The sequence below is a fragment of the Copidosoma floridanum genome, unplaced genomic scaffold (assembly GCF_036245765.1).
Source record: "Copidosoma floridanum isolate Cflo_tuat_1 unplaced genomic scaffold, Cflo_Japanese_pri ptg000020l, whole genome shotgun sequence".
NCBI lineage: Eukaryota > Metazoa > Arthropoda > Insecta > Hymenoptera > Encyrtidae > Copidosoma > Copidosoma floridanum.
The window spans coordinates 1,909,566-1,922,776 of record NW_028321897.1 but is presented as its reverse complement, the minus strand read 5'-3'; the positions used below and the strand labels follow the sequence as shown (position 1 = coordinate 1,922,776).

General features: G+C 31.2%; 1 protein-coding gene across 2 annotated transcripts; it reads left to right on the top strand.

The window, feature by feature from the left end:
* Positions 1-10,232: 10,232 nt before the first annotated feature.
* Positions 10,233-11,944, top strand: RpL32 (ribosomal protein L32). 2 transcript variants are annotated; one of them, XM_014356630.2, is made up of 4 exons: positions 10,233-10,300; positions 10,552-10,659; positions 10,784-10,936; positions 11,748-11,944. In XM_014356630.2, the coding sequence occupies exons 2-4, from the start codon at positions 10,567-10,569 to the stop codon at positions 11,904-11,906; spliced, it is 405 nt and encodes a 134-aa protein (XP_014212116.1). In that variant the 5' UTR covers positions 10,233-10,300; positions 10,552-10,566; the 3' UTR covers positions 11,907-11,944. The 2 variants fall into 2 exon arrangements, with proteins under 2 accessions (XP_014212116.1, XP_014212117.1); XM_014356631.2 differs by having other exon boundaries at positions 10,298-10,353.
* The last annotated feature ends 1,267 nt before the right edge of the window (positions 11,945-13,211 follow it).

Below are 13,211 nucleotides of genomic sequence, written 5' to 3'. Positions count from 1 at the left end.
ATTCCATTTTCTTATGTGTGATGAACTTTGATGAAAATGTACATCTAGTGATGCATTTATAATCATTAAATTAATCAAGAATTAATGAATAAATTTAAAATTAATGAAGATTATTGGCTGAAATATTGTCGATGGTCTAATAATATACTATCAAAACTTATAAGTTTTGATTACTGTTTACGTACATAGTTATTCACCTCTTACTGTAATTCTGGAAGGTTTTTATGTTGTCTTTTCTTGAAAACAAGTTATACCTTTTTGTTAAGTGTAACAATAAATTAACTGATTATTTCACTTGAGTACTGTAGTGAAGTACTTTAAAAAGCCTATCGATGAATTCTGCATTAGATATATACGTGCAAATTGTATGCGCATGTTTTACTGATTGACAAGTTTTTTAAATTAAAAGATTTTTTTAAATAAAAATTAGTGAGACAAATTTATTTTTATTTTTTTTTACACAATTAAATATCGCCGTTTTACATATCATGGTTTTACACATATGCGATAATTAATGTGTTAAAAGTCATCAAGAAAAAAATTTTTTTTTTTTTTCTTTAGTGGATTATTATATTCTGGAGGAAAAAAATTGAAATCTTATTTCATTATTTATTCCTTTCTGAACTAATAAAAATAACTATTATATTTACGTTTAAAAATACAACATAACATAAGTATATCATGACACTAACTTGGATCACATTTATTTTTGTAAGAAATTGAAAAAAAAAAAAAAAAAAATTAGTTAATATAAATTGATTTGTAGTATCATTTTTCACTTTGGTGAAGACAAATGGCCAAATGGCACTCTAGCCAAGCACCCGTACCTAAAAACCAAATTTTTGAAGTGAGATTACATTTCTCTCTGTATGTTCCAACGATTTAATATCAAAATAATACGTGAACGAAATTTTTTTAATCCATTAAACAAAAAGTATAGAAAAAAATCTGTATCAAGTGTATACTTTCGCGTGATTTTTGTAAGACAGGGTACTTTTTAGATCTATTCAAATGTATCTATGTAGTTTTTTTTTTAAATTACTTTTTTGTTACAGCTACCTCTATATATTTTTATTCACTTTGGAAAAATTTTCAAATCATTTAAAATAACGAGCAACGATAATCGACCTCGAGGTTCACTAAAATTAAAAATCTTTTTCGCGATTTACTAGAGTGTCGGTACATTAATACTATACCGTAAAAATGAGGAGTAATGCTCACGTGTGTCGCTTTCAAGTGCGTGTTTAACATCCACATAAACTCGGCACTCTATTGATCGGACTGATATTGTTCGTATGTATTATGCTGTTATCAAATGCAAAAAAACAGCCGATGCACGAAACCACTGAGATCGAGAGCTGCGGTACTTGGAATGTACAGTATGGGCGTTAAAGCGAAAGTGTAAAAGATTATTTTTTGTGCATACAAGAGTCTGTCTCAGGTAATGCCGTGTACATATATATATAATGAACCTTCGTCCGTGCGAGGGAAGCTCTTGGTGCAAACGTGCAAGTGCTGGGACACGGCCGCTGCACGTGCGCGGTCAAACACGTGAATCTGTTCAATATCGGACGTACTTATGCGTACGACGCGCTGTTTCATGTATTAATTATTAAATTTTATGCAGCAAGTAACTTAATTGAAAGCAGTTACCTTTAAACTTCACACCACAGTTGGCTTGTTGGAAAATTGTCCATAAATTTTAGTAATTTTATTGAAATGCACTGATTATTAAGCGTGATAACGATTTGTTAAATTTTAAAAGTTTTTTACCTCGATTTTCTCTACATAATATATAAGTAATTTATCTATCATTGTATTGTTTATTTTTCTACTTTAAGATAATATTTAAATATGTCGATTGTACAGGAAGACGTTGATTATAACATACTGTTTTTTGAATACATAAAGTACCCTTTTCCTGCAGGAAAGAGGGAAATAGTTATCAATTCAAGGACAGTTTTTCGACGGATGGGTTACATGTATTATACGATAATGAAACCCATCCGTCGAAAAACTGTCCTTGAATTGATACCTATTTCCTTCTTTCCGGCAGGTCTTAAAAAAAATTGACGACTACTTAGTTTTTTCTTTGATGATAACGCTAATTACTATAATTGGCGTTTTCAAAGGCGTTTTAAAACAACGCGTATGTGTAATTCAAGTATTATGTTGATAAAAAACAGCAAATATTTAATGATACAATTTTTTCAATAAATTTTTTGGTTCCATCAAAATATAGGATTGGCGACTTTAGTGATGCAACAATACAAACGTTTATTATTGCTTATACAGCCACTGCAAGTGTGTTGCGTCAGGCATATTCCGTTTACCTGAGGTGCATTATAAACGCTGATAAATTTTTACAATTACTTGATAGCAAGAAAGAAGTGTCTTGATTTTCATTCTGCATAAAATTAAACACGGGTAATTTTAAAGAAGCCTTAAGAAGACTTAACGAAGAAGAATATGTGATAAAATAACATTAAATTGTTATTACAAAAATCTTATATTGTTTAATTATTCCAAATATAAATATGACTTAGTTACTTAGCTTGGAAATCATAAAATTCGTTATTTTGTTAATCATCTAAAATCCAAGCTGTTTTTTAAAATTATTTTATGAAAAAATAGCGAACGTATTTAATAAAGCCAATTACATTAACAGAAAACTTACAATTTATACTTTTAATTAACAATTCCCATCAGTATAAAGTAATTTTATTTGCCTTATGAATAACATAAAAAAAATAGAAATCAATTACTTTTTTACTGAACAGATACATGTTTAAAAGTAAAAGAGACTAGTAAACTGTGGGGGGCTGCAGAGGGTCTCCCAAAATGTGGTGGAGGCTTTGGGTATAGTATTTGGGGAGCCGCGGGGAGCTTTGACAAAATTTTCTTGGGTTTAAATAACGGTGATATTGTTTTATATCTTATCATACAGTTTCAAAAATCCAACAAAACGTTAAATGAACCTTTGATTAATATTGACATAAGCTTAAATAACGTCTTGAAACTGCAGGATTTTGTAATTACACACCAAAATGGAATTCTCTGGTTCTAATCCAATGCAGAATAAGACTTCTAATACATAATACATAGTATTAAATAGGTTAGTTTTTTATATTTGCTATAGACAAGTGAGCAAATACAGCAAAAGTCGGTTATTTATTTTAACTTGTGCTGAAAAACCTTCAATAAACTATGACAAATGAGATGATAAAGGAATTCTTGACAAAATAAAAAATGTTGATTGTATAAGATACTAATTATCAGTTGAAGTCGTTTGGTGACTATAAGAATTCACCTCCAAAAAAAAGTAAATTTAGCTATATGTACACCTTGAAAAATAAAAAAAATTAAATTTCCAAGAAAAAAATATTTAATCTTCTTTAAAAAATTAGCCACATTACTAACATCATGGTTTGATCAAGTTAAATAGATGGTAGTGAAAAATTATTTAAATATACTCTCGTATGCTTCCGGCTCATAACGTCATAACCTATAATCATTAAGCTACACGTTAATAAGTAAATTTCATTGAAATTAGTATTCTAGAAGCATGCAAATCATTACCATTCAACCAACACTACGAAAAAAAAATTATTATCAGAAAATTAAAACCATATCCTCCTTTGTTGTCATATTCAACTAATGCTATCTTCTTGTTATTAATTTTCAAACGTTCAAATCTCACAACATATATAAATATGTTCTGTCATCCATTGTAGCATTCTAGAACATTCCACTTTGATCTGAGTTCGCGTTCAATACACAGTATATTTACACCAAGCTCCATCAAATAGTTGATTTATCATAGCATTTGAAAATTTATGGCAACTTTACCAACAACTAACTATTATTGGATACAATTAAAAAAATTATTGAATGGATTATTGTGCTATTTTATAAACCTATGTTATGTTTAATTTAAATAAATAGTAATCAAAAGTCAGAATATTACTTTAAAAAGATCTAACTTTGCAAGTATGAATAATGACCACACTACTTTAAAAATTTATTTGTTTATGTTACAAATTTTTAGTGACAAAATAAAGTAAGTACTTAAAAATTAAATGACACTATAATTGTACAGAAATAAATCATAAATACTTTTTGAATTGCTTTGTTATTATTGCGAGTGGACTGTTTTTTCATGTGGAAGTACATTGGAGTCGAAAATATTACAAAATTACCATTAGAGAACGAAAGTGCCATCAGCTTGCATCAATCAATGAGTAAAGCAGACCGAGTTTTATTTGTCAATCGGATAATTCAAACATTAAATTCCTATTGGCTCATTCGATGACATACCTTTTCTCATTGGTGGAATTCATAATTCGCGCTTAACAAATTGAACTCCTCCTCCGACTATATACATCAAATTACAATAAGGCATACTAACTAACTATATCTATAAAGAGCGCGTGGTGGCTCAGTCGGCTAATAGGTCGTGGATTGGCACGCGGGAGACCGTTGTTCGATTCCCGGCCAGGGCGACTTTTTCGGGCAAGTACCTCGGTGTATTTTCACCACGCAATGCTCCTCGAGGAGGGTTTAGGCGACCTCCTCGCAGCATAATTGCCTAATTTCCCCCTATCCCCCTCCCATCCCTTTCCTTGTCCCTCTCCCAAGTGCTAAGTGCCCATAGTAGTGCCCTTATTAAAGGAGCCGGACGTAGAGAGCACTATAATGAAAAAAAAAAAAAAAACTATATCTATGGTTTGATATATATTGCCATCCTTGATAGACATGGAGGATGGATAAAAGCTCATTGAAATTCCGCTATCTGGCCAGCATTTTTTTTATATCTTCGACTTCTTAATTGGATCAAAATAGTGTATACTGGACATACATTGTATACGTAGCTTTTTTTAAGAGCAAGTATTTTTTTTTTGATCAAAGAAAAATGTATAATGCATATTACGCACCTGACAAACGTGGAAGCCAATTCAAAGTTTCTCTTCCATCGCAATTTCTCACAACTTAATATTTTTGCCTACCAAGTTTTTTTTCACGTAAATTTTCTTAATTTTTGCACATCTATACAAGAAAAAAAGAAAAACCAACAACGGTGTCAACTGCTATCCACCATACCACTAAGTAAACAAAGTTAAAAAAAAATTGTGCATAACTTTCAATGAGACGTACTCAAAAGAGACCCAAAATAATGCAGGATTAAAGTTATCAACGCTAAACACTCGTTTTGTCCCACGCCACTCTTATTAATTGTTAACTCCTGTGCAAGCACACTTCATCGGCGACCGACTGATACACTGCACCAACGCAGGCAGATAATGTATATCATTATACGGCTTGGTCTTTGTGTCGTCGTTGTCGTCAATAACTGTACGAATACATCGATGAACAAGCGCACAGGGATTCGATCATGTCAGTCACGAGGCCTATTTGCAAATGGATATATATATATATATATATATATACAAGCATCCGTATCCGTACGCGAAATGCGCATACTCTATACCTCTCGCGGACATCGAGATCACGTATTTTCTATATATATATATATATATATATATATATATATATATATATATATATATATATATATATATATATATATATATATATATCTGTACCTACACGTGACACGTGTGCTGTGTGCATTTAAACAGTCTTACATGACATTACCAATGTACTAGACGTATAGGCTTATATATATATATGTGTGTATAATAAGAGTTAAACACTCGTCATTAATTTTATTCAGAGGAAAATTCCGTTATGCTTTGTAAGATGCGTTTTAGATTTTTAAGTTAAATGGGAATGAATGTCAAAAACCTGCTTTGGAAGACTTTGTTTATCTTTGCAACAAACAAATTAAACACAATATATGTGTTTGGAGAAAATGTAATTGGATTTTTCAATTTTCGAAAACATGACATTTTTTAAATGATCAATCGATCAAAGCTCAAGTATGAAATTACTAAAAATGTCATAAAATTGTGCAAGTACTGATCAAAGCTCGTGCGTGAAACTATAGTAAAAATGTCATAACATTGTGCAAGTACTGGAAAAGTAAATTCAAACGCGGTTGCTCGCTCTCGGAATATTTAGCTGTTTATGGAAACGACTCATCGGAAATCGAAGTAACAAGCGGCTAAATTTATGAAAAAACTGCGTTTTTGCGCATGTAAGTCATGACTGTTATGAGGAAGTATATTGCTATTATTATCACACTGTATACTTTTTAGTGCAGGGTTGGTAAAAAAATTTGTACACCCCACGGGGTGAAAAAAAGAAAGCCTCAGAACACAATGATTATCGCCCTTAGCTTTGCATTGAGTGTCAATCGTACGTGGATCATTCTACTGAAAATGACACATTTCGAGAGCCGCAATGGACAAACACTTGAAACGGGTTTTTAATTTTTATATACTACATTTCATACCCACACTATCCGAGTCGTTAATAAGACGCTGCACAAAGATATAATGAGATTCGTTCAAAAAAAAGAGCGTTACGGGTTCGAAGAATCATTTTAAAATCATGATGATACCACTCACAGTGAAAATTTAACTTTATTCTTGTCTTGTACGATGTACTGTGTCCCTAATATCATGTACTATTATACTATTCCATCGATAAGCTAAGATTCAGTGAAGATACAATGGGTTTTGTATCGTTACGGGATAGCGTTACCGGCTTTTAACAAAAAAATGAGCGTTACGGCCTCTTACAAAATCGGTGAAAAATCGAGATTGTAACGCACCAAACGCAAATTGAGCTTAGCCACTGCACTTATATATCACATAAAAAACAGCTCAATTTCAACCCACCACCTTCCGAGTCGAAAACCGAAATCTTAAAAAAGTTACTTAACATTCCTTAGCGTTACGGGCTCTTAGTTTTTATTTTGGGGAGACACAATCTTCAAATTTGCAAGTCTGTAGAACTGACTTAATGAAGAGGAAAAATCGGAGAAAATTCCAGCAACATCCTCAACTTTTGTAGAATACAAAACGCCTTTGTACCCATATTGAATTGCGTGCGTGTGTGAGAGTGTTTTCCGTTAAAATTTTAAATTTATAAGATTTCGGTCCCGCAACTTTAACAGCAGCCAACTCTTGGATACCATTTTTTTAGCTGTATAAAATGCGTGAAAATGGTGTTTGCGTTAATGAGTTTGAGATTCCATACCGTAGAAAAATTAAAAACTCCGTATTTTTATTTCAGGTGTCATCAAAACTGTAAATTTACGAGTGAGAAATGAGCCCGTAACGCTAATTTAGCCGCTTTTTTGCATCTCAAACCAAAGGAATACTCTTTTATGGTTTGAATTCTGTTGTATATTCAAAAGTAAACATCCTTTAAATAATTTAAAAAATTTCCAGATCAATATCTCCTCAAACGGCTTTGTAATCGACTGGGACATGTAATATGCCATTTTAAGTAGAATGACCCATGTATTCTGAACAAAGCTAGTGTTTTTTTTTTATTTTATTTTTTTTTATAATTTTGCGATTTTTCGGCATTTTTTGCGATTTAGATATCATTTGATATCATAACTAAGTATGTTAAATACAACAAAAACTTGTGCTTTGACGAGATTTACAACTCTTATGTTTAATTCATTATCTGAGATGCCAAACAAAAAAGTTGGATAGGGAAAAACGATTTTTTATTCATTTTACGAGCACTTTTTGGCTCATAACACGTGCTGGTTACATCCTAGGTCCAAATGTTTTATTAAAAAAAAAACTGTATTTCAATGAGATCTACAACTTTAAATTTAATTTTTCGATCCAAAATATAAAACAAATAAGTTAGATGGGGATAAACTATATTTTTGCGATCTTTGAGTACTTATTGGCTCATGGAACGTTTGGGTTATATCCTGGACGAAAATGTTAAATACAAAAAAGTTGTATTTCAATTACATCCACAACTTTGTCTTTCACAGAAAATCTCAAAAATATCACGTAACAAAGTTATAACCGAAAAACTGTTGTTTTTTTTGTCACCGAAAGTACCATCTTAAAATGACTACCACTTTTTTTCTAAAACAGAAAACCTTGCCAGTTTCAAATCATCACGTTAGACATAAAAGACAAAGTTCTCAGTCAACTTTTAGCCCAACCCAACAAAAACTGCATGAGTTAGTCAAAAAACTTGATTACGCCCATACATACATACATACACCCTCGACTTTTTACACTTTTTGCTCTGGCAAAAATATAAGGCACTCCTGAGTATCTGATCAGTCATGCCTAAAAGCCAAATTATGTCCACACATTTTGCGCGTTGAGCAAAAAAAAATTTGTTTACTACTAAATAATTCCAAAGGCAGAAACACAGTCGCATCCACACTACGGCCATCACCTACATAAATTCGACTTTTATAATATCCATTTACAAGACTTTTTTGAAGTGATCTTGATATTACATTGGCCCAGGTCTCATTTGTCTATTCGATTTGCCTCAAAGCCATCCGCACAGTGCCACATACAGTAATTTTATAAGTATAGGTTGCTGAAGAAATTTGCAAAGATTATTTAATTTAACGAATTCCGATCTCGTTTTGGTTCTAAATTAATGAGTTTCCTCGGAAGAAGCCATAGAATACCTAAAAATATACACGGGCAATAGGGTCCATTAGTAAAACTTTTCATATAATCATCAATTGGAAAATAGTCAAAATTACTACAGTTTTCGGGAGATCAAAGTGATCCCCCAAAGCACTGCTGTCTTCGTCAAACATCACTTTTTCGATGAGCCAACTAAAATTAGTAAAAAAAACTAAAATAAAATAAAAAAAAAACTAAACGATGTACACTCTCAAACCCTGAAGGTTTTTATACACAACAATGCTTTTCTATTGACAAAAGAGATGATTTGAATCGTATATATGCTAGACAAGGGTTTTATTCCTAGTGAACAAAATAAATATTTTTAAATGTATTTAATAATATTGTACAACGATTGTATTTCATAGGATTACAGTCTAAATCAATGGACGAGCTTATTAGATTTAATTCCTAAAAAGTTTGCGAAGGATTTTTACTGTCAATTATTTCTGAAATATAATATGCAATTCATTTGTAGTAAAAATATAGGGTAATCGTAAATCAAAACAAAGTTGCTGACATTGTGTTCAATAGATTTTAACTCAATGTTTTATTACGTCTTGTAGGTATAATGATATTAATATAAATATTGTTTTACTTTAGTTATTGAAACATCCTTTTTTTATATTATTATTATTATTTTTCTTTGGTAAAAAAGAAAAAAAGTGGTGAATATGTCCATTTCTTGAGCAAAGAGAAAATTTTTCAAGAGAGAAAAAAAATATCTTCTGTAAGATACAATAAATTTTGAATGTTAAAACAAATGAAACTATATATGGTGTTAAGGAAAAAACCAAAGTTTACGTTACAAATGAAAAAAATCAATAGATCAAATTCATAAAATTTTTCCAATTGATTTGATTTACTACTTTAAATAATAAAACGTGTTTCTAACATTTTTTTAAACTTTGTTTATTTTCGACCGATACTAAAAGACAAGTAAACGAACAATAAGATAAGATTCAGGTCAATGCACGTGATAATTTTGAGAGATATAACGTTTTGTTTCGTTAAAAATGTACGTCAATTTGTTTATTGAAAAATCAATTTTGTTTATTGAACTCTAAAGCTATAGAGATAAATTTCATTACAAAAGCGTCGTTAATTATCATCGCTAAGTGATAGTACTATCTGAGCATGATTACTAATGTAAAATTATGACTCTGTTGAGTAACTTACGAAAATTGTTCTGTCGTCTTTTCCGGCAGAAATAAGAAATAGCTAATGTTTTATGACTGTTTACAACTATATGATCAATTTTTCATAATTTTGAGCCAAGAGATTAAACAATTTCGGATACAGGATTTTAATGAACAAGCCTATCTAATTAGCTTACTTATTGGATTGTTATATAATATTAGTAGTGAGATGAATGAAATTAACATGTGTTTCTACACTAACGAGCTTTTTTAACATTGTTGAATTGAAACTGATGCTTTCAGCGGTTAACATTATGAAAGCATAAATTTATTAGAATTGTTCGTACAAAGTTCGAGATTCAAAATCTATCGAATAAGGTATCGACTCCTCACAAAATATCGATCACAGTTCATGTATCGACAATAGTGAAATCGATTATTACGGATTCCTACATTTCCTACTTTGACATCGTCAAAAAAAAAAGCGCTGTAGGAAGTTGGAACTGGGGGTAGGGGGAGAGAAGAGAAGAGAGCCGTCTTTTCTTTCCGCGGTACGTTTCCTTCGAAGCGGTAGGTTATCTTCCACAATTAATCCTTGAATTTTTAAAGAATCGCAAAAAATCGTACGTCAGTATAACTTTCTACTCCCAAACAAAAAATTCGTCTTTTTACTTTTGAATCTATTTTTTTTCTTATCATGTAATGTAACAATGTTATTGTTGTTCGAAGCAGAGGTTAGGATGTCGGGATCCGTGATATCAACAGCATGGACTTTTGCGACTGCTGAAGTGTTTTAACTGTTTTCTTTGTTTTTGTCACAGTAAACGTCACTAACAATGGCAATCCGACCAGTGTACAGGCCTAAAATCGTCAAAAAGAGGACGAAGAAATTCATCAGGCACCAGAGCGATCGATATGACAAACTTAAGGTGAGATAAGTGATACTTGTTGATGATTGAATTTCATTTTCACTAGTTTATTCAATGTGCGATTCCATGTGAGATTTGCACTGGTTCAAGTTTATTCATTATCATTATTGTGTACATTTCACAGCGCAACTGGAGGAAGCCCAAGGGTATTGACAACAGAGTCCGCAGGCGTTTCAAGGGCCAGTATTTGATGCCCAATGTTGGTTACGGAAGCAACAAAAAGACCCGTCACATGCTCCCTACCGGATTCCGCAAAGTCCTCGTTCACAACGTTAAGGTGGGCTTTTTATCATACTGAAGCTTTTAACAACTTAGGATTGCTCGTGTAAACAATAAAATTCACATGTGTTGGGCTGATTTGTGTGTTAAGTGATATTGGTGAAAATAGAACAGTGTCGCAGTATTACATTTGTTTATATTTAACGAAATTCACTGTCTAGTCTTGAATGCTCAATTTTTTTGTGTTATGACAATGGGCTCATTTTCTACGTGAAGTATAGAAGATTTCCAAATTTATCTTGCAAATGTTATATGGACATGTGAGTAAGTTCTTAAGGAGTTTGACACAAGTATTAAAGATCGTTTGGTTATAGTTTCAGTATTTAGATCATAATCGATTATTGTGTTGGAGTCATAGCATTGTAGTTTCCTTCAACTGTGGTAGTGTGTTTTAAAGAAAAAAACTAAAGATAATCATAGCTAATTTGAATTTTCTTATAACTTCAAAACTGATAATCAAAGACCATTACAGAAATGCCAGTGATTTTCTCAGGTTTTAGTGATTTGTTAGACACACTTATTTATTCTATTATGAAACTTCAATATTAATTAAAATAGATATTAATAGTAAAGTATATACTTCTCTAAGGGTTTTTCTATGATATATTACTCTTGCGTAATTTACATTTCACAACGTAACATATTTGAAGGTACCATCAATAAAAGTTGACAAAAAGTTGTTGAAAGTTTAGTTAAATCATTCATGATACTCGACAAAGTTTGCATAAAATACATATGTTTTAGGCTTTTAAGGTACAGTAAACAAAAATAATGTATATATATATTTTTTTTTTTTCAATTTTTTGTAGGAATTGGAAGTCCTGATGATGCAGAACCGCAAATTTTGCGCAGAAATTGCTCATGCAGTCAGCAGCAAGAAGCGCAAATCGATAGTCGAGCGTGCTCAGCAGTTGTCTATTCGCATAACGAACGCCAATGCTCGTCTGCGTTCTGAGGAGAACGAATAAACTATTGTAAATTTTTTAAAATATAACTTTAAAATTTATATCACTCTATTTTATTTCATATATTGCCATCTACATCTCCCATACTGTCCTTTGTGAAGTATAAAAACTTACAATTAGGACAAGACGCATTCAAAATAATTTTCTTTGTTTCATTTCTCTCTTATGCTAAGTATGTCTAATTCGGTTGAATGTAACATTTTAATTGTTAACATTACAAAATTAATGCTGTGTTATGCACATTTGTATGCGATGAATTTTTGTTGAATATTAATTAGTTGACATACGTGGTGTACTGTTAACGTTATTATTCATGACAAATGCAGTTCAAGTTTTTTACTTGTGTGTAAATTGGCATGAATTTGGATAAATACCCCATGAGTACGTGCATATACCAATAAAGACGGTTTTGACAGTAAGTCTGGTGGTACTCATCACTAAATTCAATACAAGTGAATGGATTATTTAGATGTCGGCTGAAATTAGCTCAAATTAATTGCCCTGCAAAGAAACATGCCTGTGGACAGGAAGCAGTATAGACTTTTTGCTTGCAATTCAGATCGAAGCAACTCTTTTCTGCTCACAGTATTATAATCTAAAATCGTTTTCTGTACATTACCGGACTAGGGGCATAATTCACTGTAAAACCATAACAATTAATTGCAACTGAACGATTCATAGATAGACCTAGAAAATCAAATAAATCACAATATCATGCATGCATTAAAGGTACAATGTAATGTCAAATGTCAGCTAACTCGAATTGTTATAAAATACTTTTTTTTTTTAATTCGTATATCATAGTAGGGTAAAATGTTGAATTTTTATATTTATTTTATTCCAACCGACTATGAATTGACTTCAATAATTTTTGAGTTCAACAGCAAGAATATTTTTTATTTTTAATGTTTTCTTTAAACAAAATGATGAGCCCTACACTTAAGTGATTATAATAACATTTTCACGACAGAAAGTAAAATTATAAGAATGTATATTAGACAATACAAGTATAAATTGTTGAAATTCGATCGTATTGAACTTTGTTTATTAAAATCTAATGGTATAATAATTTCCCTGGAGATACAGAAAGAGTAATAAATATTTAATGTTAAAAGTTACCGAATTATTAGTGGTGAAAAAAAGTGGCAAATTCAAGAGAAAAGTCAGTGATTTACCTGTTACCTATAAATCTAATTTTTATTTATAAATTTTTTTCTTTTTTTAATCGACAAAATTTACGGGGTCGATTTGATTTTATCCATGAGATTCGACTCAAGTCGATTCAAAATGAATCGACTGTAATCCTTT